This window comes from Somniosus microcephalus, chromosome 12 (genome assembly GCF_052327205.1).
Source record: "Somniosus microcephalus isolate GS21.2 chromosome 12, FLI_Smic_1.0, whole genome shotgun sequence".
NCBI classification, from domain to species: domain Eukaryota; kingdom Metazoa; phylum Chordata; class Chondrichthyes; order Squaliformes; family Somniosidae; genus Somniosus; species Somniosus microcephalus.
In genome coordinates this window covers 214,083,739-214,098,876 of record NC_140998.1, presented here as the reverse complement: position 1 = coordinate 214,098,876, position 15,138 = coordinate 214,083,739, and the positions used below count along the sequence as shown (strand labels likewise).

The window sequence follows — 15,138 nt, the reverse complement described above, 5'->3', positions numbered from 1 at the left end:
CCGGGCCATTGTGTATTGGGCCGCTCCCCGCCCTCCAGCTTGTCCGGCTGCCCTGCTCTCTGCTCGGCCATGGAATTGAACTGTGCAGGAGCTCAGGGACTAGTGCGCGGCCGCACAGCCATGCACCTTTGAGGGAACAGTGCCCACCACCACTCCCAGCAGGATTTCCCTCCTCCCCCGCCCCAGCACCGTTGCTAGCCACTCCTTCTGGGTTCACTGTATGCTAATGAGGATGAGGCCCAGGATTCCACCGTGAATGTCCCTTCTTTCTGCCTCTGTTGCCACTGCTTCCTGGCACTGCCATGGGGTAGGACCAAGAGTTGTAGCATTTTAGTAGCCGTCTCTCCCTCCAGTTGGCCTCAGTCTCAGACAAGGCCTTCAGTGGGAGTCTTTCTTCGGGGCTGTTATGTTTCGTTAAGGTCGCTCGCTGCCTTTTAAGATGCTGCAGTGGCATTCCCATTACAACGTTGCTGCAGTTTCCTCTGGCGGGCTCCCACTTGATGGCAGGGACCCCGCCGTGCATATGCGATGAGCCAGAACCCAGCTAAAAGGGTCAGATCTGCGGGTGGGAGGTAGTTCCGCACCTCCCCCTTGCCGTCCAAGTCTCTTCAAGAGTCGAACAGAGTTTCAGATTAATGTGATTGTTTCCTGAAACTATGAGAGAAATCAAGATCTCAGAGGGTAATAATTAGGTGATGCCATGTTTGGTATTATTATCCTGTATGCTTCAGAGACATGGATGTACAGCAGGCACCTCAAAGCTCTGGAGAGGTACCACTAACGTTGCCTCCGCAAGATCCTGCAAATCCATTGGCAGGATTGGCGCACCAACGTCAGTGTTCTCGCTCAGGCCAACATCCCCAGCATCGAAGCTTTGACCACGCTCGATCAGCTCCAATGGACGGGTCACATCGTCCGCATGCCTGATATGAGACTCCCAAAACAAGCGTTCTACTCGGAGCTCTGGCACAGCAAGAGAGCCCCAGGTGGGCAGAGGAAATGCTTCAAGGATGCCCTCAAAGCCTCCTTGAAAAAGTGCAACGTCCCCACCGACACCTGGGAATCCCTGGCCCAAGACTGCACAAAGTGGAGGAGAATCATCCGGGAAGGCGCCAAACACCTTGAGTCTCTTCACCGGGAGCAAGCGAAAGCCAAGTGCAAACAGCGGAAGGAGCGCACGTCAACCCAAGTACCCCACCCACCCGCCCCTTCAACCACCGTCTGCCCCACCTGTGACAGAGACTGTAGGTCCAGCATTGGACTCATCAGTCACCTGAGAACTCATCTTTAATGTGGAGGCAAGCCATCCTCGGTTCCGAGGGACTGCCTAAGAAGAAGTATTATCGGTATAATTGTTGTTTGTAATGCCTACAGTATCAGTGTTATGTGAGTGTTAATCTGTTGCTGGTTTATCTCTATGCATTGAGATAGTTAGCAGTTGATACCCTGGAACTAGTCAGTATGTATGATACAAAATCCCATTCACAGTATGTACTTTACCTCCCTGTGTACAGCCTGCTCTCCTGTATTGACATCTAGAAGCAGCTTTAATTATGATGTGGAACATGTTTAAGCTGTGAAGAATTTTTCCAAGACACGCTTATAGTAGTTCATTGCTTTATTATAAGCTGTTCTTTCAGTAGAAGTCTTTCAGTCAGTCTGACCAACTGCTCAAGTTTGTAACAAGGTTCTAGTTTATCATTGTACATGCACTCACAGTGAGCCTGAAAGGAGGAGTTTCTTTGTAGATATAGAACAAGGACTATCTTTGGGAGATTATTACAGACTGACGATCTCCTAATTTATACCATTGGTCATCCTGTTCACCAATCTCCCCTGTGCTTGCTGACCTACATTGGCTCCCGGTCTGGCAATGCCTCAATTTTAAAATTCTCATCCTTGTTTTCAAATCCCTCCATGGCCTCGCCCCTCCCTATTTCTGTAACCTCCTCCAACCCTACAACCCTCCGAGATCTCTGCGCTCCTCCAATTTTGCCCTCGTTTGCATCCCCTATTTAAATCACTCCACCATTGGCGGCCGTGCTTTACACTGCCTAGGCCCTAAAACTCTCAAATTCCCTCCCATAACCTCTCCACCTCTCCTCCTTTTAAGAAGCTCTTTGACCAAAGAGGTGCTATATAGATGCAAGTTGTTGTTGTTGTCTCAACTCGGCTGGCCATGTTATGTTCTATTATCTGTCAATGCCATATCTGTCTACCTTTTATCATTCTGTCATTCAGAACCACAAATTTGAGTTACCATCGTTAAGGTATGTTCTTAGTCTGCTGCTCTTGAACATAATAAGCCCCCAATTTGGGGGCCAGGAAGCACACGCTCATTTACAGCTTTAAGTGCATATTAGAAAAGGAAAAAAAATTGTCGTACAGTGCCTGCGACTGGAATAGGCATATGTCGATATGGTGCGGAATGCCTGTGTGCAGTTCCCATTGCAAGATTGGTTTGCCTGAGTCAGCTGGTATTAGCACTGGCTGCACTCCGTGAAATGCGACCTTGGCACCGCTTGTTAACAAAAAGTTGAGTTTTTGAAATGTACTTAACCGATTGTAGAGCTGGGAGGTGCAGGAATGACCATCCCGACCCCACATTTAAAGAATGCGGGCCGACACTACTCCCTCCCTGATCGCCGCCGCTCCCCTCGACCCAGCTTCCCCTCTCCTGACTGACTCAACCGCCGATTCCTTCCCCCTCCCCACCTTCAGTCCCTCTCTCCCACCCCCCCCGCCATCCTCCTGTCCCTCTCTCCTTACCCGGGCTCCGATCCCCCTTCCCACCCCCGTCCAAGGATGGACGCGCCCGGATTTCTACCCCAATATAATAAACAACCAGCTAATTTGCCAATGGAATTTGTATCTTCTTTCACCGCCATATTTTGGTTCTTTAGTTTGAGTGGGATATCATCAGGTGACTTGAAGGGCAGGTGAGTTTTGTGTTTCTTTCAATCTGTGAGGAGGATATCCACTACATTTGTGCATATTGTTACACTACAAGTAAACAGCTGTCTCCAGGTACAATTAAGTGTTTCATGATAAAACAAAGTCTCTCTCAAAGATCTGTTTATGGGGACCACAAATAAATGAAAGATTTAGTTTTTTATGTGTATTCTGAGACCAGCTGAATCTTCCAAGAGATGATCATGACAGACACATTCACTGTATCTTTTACTAATGCTGTGAGCAGCGAAGTTGAAATGACATCCACTTATTGGGTACACCTCCTCTGATGCAAAATATTGGTCAGGTGAAAATATCCAGCTTCTTACTTAAGTAAAACTATTCGCTGCTGTAAGCAAACACACAACATAATGAAGAAGTGGCAATGTAGAACTGACCCGTTTAGAACACAATAACGGGGATCTGCAGTTAGTTTGAGAAACTGTAACTACTCTTACTGATGACTCAATGTTATTAAGATCTCTGATGAATTAAAAATTATTAAACAATTATTGATTTGTTTTCCTAAACCAGCCAATCTCACGTTCTCCTGGAAAAGGGCATTATGGACTTTTTGCGCACATCTGAAATTTGGGTGTGCATTACACATACACATCATTTTCCAATCATTACTTTAAATAGTTGGAAAACCATGGTCAAATCATACTTTGTTATATCCATTGCTAGTGGGCAAGGCTTCCCACATGAAGAGCATGATCAGAAGATTAGTGTCAGTTTGCTGCATCCAAAATGGAAAACCAAATTGGACTACAGATGGATGCAAGCCCATGGCTATAGTCTGCTCAACTGGGAGGATGACAGGAGTGCTGCCGTACTTAAAGTTAAAAAGCAATTTATGCATTTTACAATAATTCGATCACTTTGTTGGACAGTGGTTTCGTAATAATGATTCAACTACTAACTAAAGTGTACAGTTCCCCTATCGGCATCATATACATACCAAGTTTGTGGATGATACAAAGTTCTGTACGATTGTAGGAACTGTAAATGTAAATAAACAACTCCAAGCAGATCTTGATGCAATGGGGACTGGATTCAGGTTTGGAAAATGGCATTTAACTGGGATAAATGTGGTGTTATGAACATGGGCAGGACCAATGCTAAATATACTTCTACCCTACAGGGTAAATGACTTAAATCTATTGAGAAAGAAAGAGATCTTGGTATTATTGTACATAATTCCCTTAAGGTTCAGGACACATGTTGCGTAGCAATTGCTAGGTTGCATTGCCAGGATGAGTCAGTATAAATAAAACACACTAGTGGGCTAGAAATTGGGCACCCGTTTTTGCCTCTGGGGGACGATAACAGGCCGCCAAGCACTTACCAACCGGGCGTAGCGAGAAGATCGACTCCCGCTATATTCGGTGGGAGGTTTGTGGCGGCGGTATGGCGTTACGCCCTGATCTCCTTCGCTCGGAGATCATGACGTCATCGCCGTGGCAATCACCCCGGTAACGCCCCGGACCCGAACTTTGGTTCCGCCCCCTGCAGCATTGCTGGGCGAAAACACAGGCAGCTGCAGGAGGCGTTCATTGGGAGGCCGGGCGCTTCGGGGGCGATACTTAAAGGCGAGGTGGATGAGGTAAGTGGAAAAAATTCTCACATAGTCTTTCAGTATTTTTTCATTTTTCTTCTCCAGCGATCGATCAGCCCGGCACTCTGCTGCAGTGCATCGGGCTAGTCGGGCCGGATCGCAGCTGCCGTCGGGGACCAGGTAAGTTTTGTCCTTGCAGAGCCTGCAGCGATGGCCCTTCCCTTTAAGGGAGGGAAGGAGCCTTCCAACACGGCAGTGCTGCACGGCCCAGTGTGCAGCGCTGCTGACCTACCGCCCCGTCTGCTGCCTGCTGCACTCCAGGAATGAAGTGGAGTGCTTGGTTTAGTGTTCCACTTCCTTCCTGGAGCACAAAACCGAATTTTTTAAAAGTTGAAAAAAATTAACGCCTGGCGCTAATTTTTTCAACATTTAAAACGTTAGCGCCCCAAACGGGGCTATAATAAATTTCTCCCCCACTAATTTGTCCTTATATAAGATGGGTGATATAGATGCATTGTATAAGATGGGTGATATTGGTGCATTGTATAAGATGGGTGATATAGGTGCATTGTATAAGATGGGTGATATTGGTGCATTGTATAAGATGGGTGATATGGGTGCATTGTATAAGATGGGTGATATGGGTGCATTGTATAAGATGGGTGATATGGGTGCATTGTATAAGATGGGTGATATGGGTGCATTGTATAAGATGGGTGATATGGGTGCATTGTATAAGATGGGTGATATGGGTGCATTGTATAAGATGGGTGATATGGGTGCATTGTATAAGATGGGTGATATGGGTGCATTGTATAAGATGGGTGATATGGGTGCATTGTATAAGATGGGTGATATGGGTGCATTGTATAAGATGGGTGATAAAGGTGCATTGTATAAGATGGGTGATATGGGTGCATTGCATAAGATGGGTGATATGGGTGCATTATATAAGATGGGTGATATGGGTGCATTGTATAAGATGGGTGATATGGGTGCATTGTATAAGATGGGTGATATAGGTGCATTGTATAAGATGGGTGATATAGGTGCATTGTATAAGATGGGTGATATGGGTGCATTGTATAAGATGGGTGATATAGGTGCATTGTATAAGATGGGTGATATAGGTGCATTGTATAAGATGGGTGATATAGGTGCATTGTATAAGATGGGTGATATAGGTGCATTGTATAAGATGGGTGATATAGGTGCATTGTATAAGATGGGTGATATAGGTGCATTGTATAAGATGGGTGATATGGGTGCATTGTATAAGATGGGTGATATAGGTGCATTGTATAAGATGGGTGATATAGGTGCATTGTATAAGATGGGTGATATAGGTGCATTGTATAAGATGGGTGATATAGGTGCATTGTATAAGATGGGTGATATAGGTGCATTGTATAAGATGGGTGATATGGGTGCATTGTATAAGATGGGTGATATGGGTGCATTGTATAAGATGGGTGATATAGGTGCATTGTATAAGATGGGTGATATGGGTGCATTATATAAGATGGGTGATATGGGTGCATTGTATAAGATGGGTGATATGGGTGCATTGTATAAGATGGGTGATATGGGTGCATTGTATAAGATGGGTGATATAGGTGCATTGTATAAGATGGGTGATATGGGTGCATTGTATAAGATGGGTGATATGGGTGCATTGTATAAGATGGGTGATATGGGTGCATTGTATAAGATGGGTGATATGGGTGCATTATATAAGATGGGTGATATGGGTGCATTGTATAAGATGGGTGATATGGGTGCATTGTATAAGATGGGTGATATGGGTGCATTGTATAAGATGGGTGATATGGGTGCATTGTATAAGATGGGTGATATGGGTGCATTGTATAAGATGGGTGATATAGGTGTATTGTAAAAGGTTCAGAAGGAGGGCCATAAGAATAATACCTACCTTAAAACACTTTAATTACATGAGATAGGCTTAAAAACTTTTTACTTTAGAAAAGCGTAGACTCTGGGGTGATCTGATAGAGATGTTTAAAATAATGAACTTTGCTCATGTAGATAGAATATTTCAATTAGATAGCTGCATATCTTCAAAAAGAGAGCTGGACCAGAGATCATGCCATACAAAAGTTAAGCAGAGTAATAAGTAAAATAAGTTGTGGTTAATGTGTTCTCCTGGACTAGTTTTGATCACCTAAAGGGATTGGAGAGGAATTATTTCTCCCTAAATTTACCTTGTTTTAAAAAAAATCTGGTTTCCTGCCTCCCAAGAGATCACATGGCTGTTGGGTGTTGTAATTCATGATGCTTAAGGCACCATGACTGTATGGGGCGGTCTCAGTGGACCAGCTGGTCTTTTTAAAGTCAAGTTAATGGACCTATAATTTCCTGGTTTTTACTTAGTGCTCTTTTTGAATGTTGGCACCACATGTGAATGATTCCAGTTCATGGGAACAATGCCAGACCCTTGCAAGCTATTAAATGTATGAGCAAGAGACTCATTGATCACAGCTCCCATGCATTTTTTGAGTAGTCTCAAGTGTTTGCCATCAGGATAAGTTTTGAGACCCCTTATTTTATCCAGATTTATATCCGCATCGACTTTGACAAATTCAACTACACAGAGTCAGCTGTACAATATATTATTGGTAACTCAGCATCCTCTTCTGTAGTGAAGACTGATGCAAAGGAGCCATTTAAAACCTCTGCTATATCCTGGGAGTCCACCTGAATCTGCCCTGAGGAATCCTTGAATGGCCTTATACAGTCCTTAATGGCCCTGTGACTCCTAACGTTGCTAAAAAAAAGATTTTGCTGTTGCTACCCCAGCTATCCACAGTCTTCTTCCCCAATCAGCTTCTGGCTGCTGTAACAGCAGTATTTGTTGTCTTTAGTTGAGCTGGATACCTGTCCTGTTTAAGATGCTCCTTAAAACCCACTTCTTTGTCCAAGCTTTTGGTCACCTGCCCTAATTTATCCTAAAGTAGATCGGTGTAAAAATTTTTGTCTTAAAATACTCCTGTGCAGCGCCTTGGGGTGTTTTACTACGTTAAAGGTGCTATATAAATACAAGTTGTTGTTGTTGTTCTCCTCAGAACTATTTTCTTTAAGGCTGTAGAAGTAATTTTGTTCTAGCCCGACTTGTTCATGCACATGACCCATTAGCCAATTTGGCTTTGTTCACCATGTGCCCTCCTTTTAACTCTAGGAACAGACATGGCTTCCTTTTGCCAATGGATGGTTTTAAAAGATATTCAATTTAATAGGGCTGCCCAATTGACCCAATTCAAGTCCGCTGCTATCCTTACAAATTTAGCCCTCTGGAAATCTGTGTCCAACAATGTTTGAGGCACATGGAAATACTAAATTATATTGTAGGAATACTTGAGTGAAAGAGGTATGAACTTTTTGGAATCTGGCTCCCCCGCACCCCCCAACTATAATAGGTTATAGTAAAGTTCTTCCGAGAGAGTAAATTGTGAAATACGTTTCATGGAGAGCCTGATTGGCTATTAAATCTGTATTGTTGGTCAGTCACAGAATGCCAGTATACTTGTACAAACAAAAAGTACTTAATTGGCTACAAAGCGTTTTGAACATCCTGAGGTCATTAAAGGCGCTATATAAATGCAAGTCTTTCTTTTTCACAGACTGCTTGTATACTAATGCTGCTTTTGTGTGTGTTTTTCACAGGGTATTCTCTTCAGTACTCCTGACTGTCTGAAAACTGCTCAAGATTTGGTCAAGCTATATCAGCACGAGTCTAATCGAGTCTACAGGGATAAGATGGTGGAAGAGAAAGACTTTGGCATCTTTGATAAAATCCAGATAGAACTGGTGAAGAAATTCTTTGATGTATGTACCGCAGCTTAAGGATTTTAGCAATTCAAGCCTGATAATGAGGACATCTCTGGCATTCAAGACATTCCCTTTAAACCCATTCTGCAAACACTATGGAAAACATGGGAAATTAATTTGTTTGAAGCTATCCCAATGGTTTAGATGGTATGCACTCCTCAATGTGGTAGCTAGCTGTGCAGACCAAGAAGGTGCCAGATTTGTTCCTCAGTCTATGCTGCACCAGGTGCTATCAACCAGTTTAGCAGTAGGAACATTCAGTAGTTAATTGACCTGGATGCCCCTGGGCTAGAAAGGGTAAAAGTCAACCAGGATTCTCATTGCTGATTGCTATCAATTGACACCTGCTGGGAAGGTTGTGCGTGTGAAAGTTGGTTTTGCACTGGACAGGGCTCCCCACAATTTTGGCAGCACTCCGGCTTAGATTTTTCTCTTGGTGATATTTTAACACCAGCAGTGGCCTATTTAATTGAAATGAGTTACCACCAGCATCGGAATAGCGCCAATTGGAATACCTAGGCTTCACTGTCTTGACTCACACGTGAAGTATGGCCACTTGGGTGAGGCAGTGCAGGACGTCCAGTGTCGGAGGTGCCATGCTCCAACTTGAGTGGACATCCACAGGAAAGGTTGAGCGAAACATAGAAACATAGAAGATAGGAGCAGGAGTAGGCCATTCGGCCCTTCGAGCCTGCTCCGCCATTCAATGCGATCATAGCTGATCATCCAAATTCAGTACCCTGTCCCTGCTTTCTCCCCATATCCCTTGATCCGTTTAGCCTTAAGAAATATATCCAACTCCTTCTTGAATATATTTAATGAATTGGCCTCTACTGCCTTCTGTGGTAGAGAATTCCACAGGTTCACCACTCTCTGGGTGAAGAAATTCCTCCTCATTTCAGTCCTAAATGGCTTACCCTTATCCTTAGACTGTGACCCCTGGTTCTGGACTCCCCGACCATCCTTCCTGCATCTAGTCTGTCCAGTCCTGTCAAAATTTTATAAGTTTCAATGAGATCCCCTCTCATTATTCTAAACTCCAACGAGTATAAGCCCAATCAACCCAATCTCTCCTCATACGTCATTCCTGCCATCCCAGGTATCAGCCTGGTGAATCTTCGCTGAACTCCCTCCATGGCAAGAACATCCTTCCTCAGATAAGGCGGCCAAAACTGCACACAATACTCAAGATGTGGTCTCACCAAGGCCCTGTACAACTGCAGTAAGACATCCTTGTTCCTGTACTCAAACCCTCTCGCTACGAAGGCCAACATACCATTTGCCTTCTTAACTGTAGTGTATGTGCTTTAAGTCAGAACTACTTTTTACAGCTCCTGTATACTGTAGTACCGGCAGTGACCACACCGGTATATAAGCTGTGCGCATGCCTCTGTACCCCAGTCTAGAGCTCACCCTCCTCCAGTAAAGACCTGTTATTTGTTTATGTACAGCATCCGTGTAATTACTTATCCACTGAACCACGGATCTAACAGTGGCGACGAGTGTTGATGCGAATCTACCTGCAACATTAAAAAAAAATAGTCGAGTCCAGGAACACGGGCGTCGACCGCGAGCAACCGCCCAGCAGTCAGGCAGAGATCCAACTTCGCTGGGGAGACTGTGGAGAGCCGGGCTTGGTTCCCCAGCCACAACGAGCAGTAAGAGACTGACGACAGGTCCAGAGCAGACCCTTCCCGAGCAGCGGCGGCTGGAGCCGACCGACGGCAGAGAGAGAGAGCCGGGCAGTGTCGACGGGGTAAGAAAGAGGGTGAAGAGAGCAGGGCGCAGCCGGGGGTTGATCACCGAGCGACGTCGAGGAAAAATACTGCAAACCGGAGAGAGAGAGGGTAAGAAACAGCCGGGTTCTAGACTGAGCGGCGTCGACAAATATCAAGAGAAGAACGCACAGAGCACAGCCAGGGATCACGGGCTGATCAGGGTCCGCGGGGCGAAGCAAGGGGAGACACCATTGAGCCGCGGAGGAGCAGGGAGAGCGCGGGAGGCGCCATTGAGCCGCGGAGAAGCAGGGAGAGCGCGGGAGGCGCCATTGAGCCGCGGAGAAGAAGGAAGAGTGCGGGAGACGCCATTTGGCGAAGCCGCAGTGGAGAAGACGGGCGAGCGCGGGAAGGAAGGAAAGCGCGGGAGACGCCATTTTGTGCCAGCGGAGAAGAAGGGGAAGTGCGGGAGGCGCCATTGGGGATAGTTAATGCACAACCAAGGATGCCGAAGAGTGGCAGTGTCTCTACATTCGACAATGAAGCCGAAGATTGGGCGACATATGTGGAACGTATTGAGGTGTACTGCAGGGCGAATGAAGTGCCAGATGCTAATAAAGCACTGGTTCTGTTAAATTCCATGGGTGCAAAAACTTATGGGTTACTGCGAAATCTAATAACCCCAGAGAAGCCGGTAAACAAGAATTTTGAAAGCATAGTAGAAATCCTACAGGACCACTTAAACCCCACACCGCTGCTGATAGCAGAACGATTTAAGTTCCATAAAAGGAACCAACACAAAGACGAAAGCAATGCTGAGTACCTAAAGGAACTGCGCAAGCTATTGAAATACTGCCAGTTTGGAGCGGGACTCGCAGACACGTTAAGGGACAAGTTTGTGTGTGGGCTACAAAGTGAAGGAACCCAGAAACGGCTTCTATCAGAAAAGGACCTTACGCTGGACAAAGCTTTCAATATGGCAGTATCACACGAAGCAGCCGCAAGGGGCGCTGCAGAGATACAACGGAGACTGCAAGAATATGGCACCAACGAAATGACCTATGGAACAGGGAAGTGCTATCACTGCGGCAGAACAACACATGACCAGAAAGATTGTTGGTTCAAGGACCAAGTGTGTAGACAGTGTGGGAAAGCAGGACACATAGCAAGAGTCTGCAGGTCTGGGAAGAAAACCAACAGTAAGAAATCTCCACAGGAGAAGTACAAAAAGGTACACCAGGTGATGGACAGTGGTTCAGACGAACAGAAAAGTGACACAGACTCCGGAAGCAAGGAGCTGGGTTGCCTGAAACTACATAATGTAACCGAAATGGAGGATCACCAGACTATCTGGTTACACTCAAGATAGACGGAGTCCAAGTGGAAATGGAATTGGACACAGGGTCAGCTCTAACAGTCATAAATCAAAGAGACTACAAGCGGCTATTTTCACACATACCCTTGAAAGCTACAGAGATTGTCTTGAAGACGTATACGGGGCAAAAAGTCTACCCCAAAGGAAAAATAAGGGTGAAAGTGACATATAAAGGTCAGGAAATACCTAAAATGGATATATATGTATTGTCAAATGGAGGACCACCACTGCTAGGACGTGAATGGATCCGGAAGATACATTTAGATTGGCATTCCATACAGGCACTGAAGGTGGGGGCCAAAAAGGATGACGACGTCACACCTGGATGACTGTCAAAAATGCTAACTGACGCAAAAGAAGTGTTCCAGGAGGGACTAGGAACACTAAAAGGAATAACAGCAACAATTAAAATAGAGGATAATGCAAGCCCAAAGTTTCTGAAGGCCAGACCAGTGCCTTATGCGATCAGACCAGCGGTTGAAGCTGTGCTGGAAGGGTTGGAACGTTCAGGAGTACTGTCCAACGTGGACTGGAGTGAGTGAGCTACACCCATCGTTCCTGTAATGAAGAGGTCGTTGAGTAATACGCCTGGGGAACCAAAGAAGGTCCGCATCTGTGGGGATTTTAAGGTGACAGTGAACCCAGTCCTTCACACGGTGCAATATCTGCTTCCACGAATTGAGGATATTTTCGCCTCGCTATTTGGTGGTAAACGCTTCACCAAAATTGATCTAGCCCAGGCGTACTTGCAAATGGAGGTAGAAGAAGCTTCGAAACATTACCTTACGATCAACACCCATAAAGGTCTCTATCAATACAACCGGCTGGTGTTTGGAGTAGCCTCGGCTCCGGCTATCTGGCAAAGGGCGATGGATCAGGTCCTGCAAGGGATTCCAGGGACCCAGTGTTATTTGGACAACATCTTGGTCACGGGCGAAAATGACGGTGATCACCTCGCTAAGTTGGAGAAGGTGCTCGCCAGATTAAAGGAATATGGGCTACGAGCTAATCGCCACAAGTGCGAGTTTTTCCAGAAACAGATCTCGTATTGCGGCCACGTCATCGATGAAGAGGGGTTACATAAGTCCCCTGACAAGATTGAGGCAGTTGTCAAGGCTCCAGCACCGGAAAATGTGTCACAACTGAGGTCGTTCCTCGGGCTGGTAAACTATTACCACAAGTTCTTACCAAATTTGTCTATGGTATTACACCCGCTGAACACCCTACTGCAAACAGGTACCATGGAAGTGGGATGACGAACGTAGACGAGCTTTCCAGAAGTGTAAAGAATTGATCACATCAAAAGAGGTGTTGGCCCATTTCAACCCAGCACTACCAATTCGTTTGGCATGTGATGCATCACCCTACGGCATTGGAGCGGTGCTGTCGCACAAATTCCCAGACGGGTTGGAGAGGCCAGTAGCCGTTGCGTCTCGGTCACTAACCTCAGCCGAGCGCAACTACGCCCAGATTGACAGGGAGGCCCTCAGCCTAGTATGGGGAGTAAAAAAATTCAACCATTATCTGCATGGGCAGAAGTTCACCTTGCTGACTGACCACCAACCACTTGTCTCCATCTTTAATCCTAAGAAGGGCATGCCAGTAATGACTGCACAGCGGTTACAAAGATGGTCCCTGTTTCAAGGGGTGAATCAATATGAAATAGAATATAAAGGCACGAAACAGCATGGGAACGCTGATGGGCTATCGCGCCTGCCACTGCCTACGGTGGAGGAAGCACCAGCAGTGGACCCTATCGAGATATTTCATTCGTCGATAATTGAATGATTGCCAGTAACAAACGCGGATATAGAGAAGGAGACCCGCAATGATCTGACGCTGTCACGGGTATATGAATTGACGGTGAGGGGATGGCCAACACATGGCGACTCACTGTTGCCAGCATTCTCATCCAGAAGAGAACAGCTGTCAGTATGCCAGGGGACAGTGATGTGTGGATCCAGAGTGGTGATTCCACCCAAGTTAAGGGAGAGAGTGCTAAAGGAGCTACATGAAGGTCATCTGGGGGGAGTGAAAATGAAAAGCCTTGCTAGGGCTTATGTGTGGTGGCCGGGAATCGATCAACAAATCGAAGACCTAACTAAGAGCTGCTTAGGATGCCAGAAGGTCCAAAATGCACCACCACATGCCCCTCTACACCCATGGGAGTGGCCCTCCTCTCCATGGCAACGGGTGCACATTGATTTCGCTGGTCCATTCATGGACTCAATGTTCTTAATAGCAGTGGATGCTCATTCAAAGTGGCCTGAGGTGATAAAGATGTCTTCAACCACTACAGAGAAAACGATTGCAGTCCTACGGACCATATTTGCCAGAAACGGTTTGCCAGAGCAGACCTGCTCTGATAATGGACCACAGTTTGTGTCCGACGAGTTCCAAAAATTCATGAAAATGAATGGGGTAAGGCATGACACATCCACCCCGTATCATCCAGCCACCAATGGATTGGCTGAGAGGTTCGTACAAACCTTTAAGAAGGCGATAAAGGCCATGTGCGACGAGGAAATTCCACTACAGCATAAGATGGACAATTTCTTATTAGCCTACCGAAACGCGACACATGCAGTTACCAACCAGACCCCGGCCATGATGTTCTTTAACCGAAGGTTGAGATCTCGTCTGGACTTGCTCAGACCAAATGTGCGAAGAAATGTTGAGGACAAACAATTCCAGCACATCAACGAGAAGCCGACAAGGAGCTTCAATGTAGGGCAACCAGTCTTGGCCCGTGACTATCGAACAGAGAAGTGGCAACCCGGAATGATATGTACAAGGCAGGGGCCATTAAAGGGTCAGGAAGCCGCCCCAAAGACTGAATCTATAAATGGACTTTTGTTATTGAATGTACATGTAAAAATTTAATTGTTATTTGAATATTAAGGGGGTATTATTAATCTAAAAAGGGAGGAATTGTAGTGTATGTGCTTTAAGTCAGAACTACTTTTTACAGCTCCTGTATACTGTAGTACCGGCAGTGACCACACCGGTATATAAGCTGTGCGCATGCCTCTGTACCCCAGTCTAGAGATCACCCTCCTCCAGTAAAGACCTGTTATTTGTTTATGTACAGCATCCATGTAATTATTTATCCACTGAACCACGGATCTAACATTAACTGCCTGCTGCACCTGCACGCTTACCTTCAGCGACTGGTGCACAAGGACACCCAAGTCTCGTTGCACTTCCCCTTCTCCCAATCTATTGCCATTCAGATAATAATCTGCCTTCCTGTTTTTGACACCAAAGTGGATAACCTCGCATTTATCCATGTTATATTGCATCTGCCATGCATCTGCCCAATCACCCAACCTGTCCAAATCATCCTGGAGTTTCTCGGCATCCTCCTCACAGCACACACGCCCACCCAGCTTTGTGTCATCTGCAAACTTGGAGATATTACATCTAGTTCCCTTGTCTAAATCATTAACATATATTGGGGAGTGGGGAATTGTGTTTAAGCAGATGAACATTTCCCATTTAGATACAAACAGAAATACACAAAAATATATCCAATCTTCAAAAGGTCTATCCTCAGCCTCCTTCCTGCACGTTACAGGTCTTTTAAGAGGGCACCACGATGTAGTAGGACAGTTTATGTGCTGTGATTTGCCACTTGGTGAGATTATTCGTCTAGGCCATCAAACAGGAAGTAGAGCAATAACCAACCGTAC

The 15,138-nt window shown here is 45.8% G+C and overlaps 1 protein-coding gene across 1 annotated transcript in view; it reads left to right on the top strand.

Annotated features, from left to right (window-relative positions):
• The first annotated feature begins 6,816 nt into the window (after positions 1-6,816).
• LOC147110072 (dynein axonemal heavy chain 9-like) overlaps positions 6,817-15,138 on the top strand; it is a 32,985-nt gene continuing 24,663 nt past the window's right edge. The window contains exons 1-2 of the mRNA XM_086002459.1: positions 6,817-6,822; positions 8,192-8,353. Of these exons, the coding sequence (XP_085858585.1) occupies positions 6,817-6,822; positions 8,192-8,353 (168 nt within the window). The remainder of the gene's footprint in view (positions 6,823-8,191; positions 8,354-15,138) is intronic.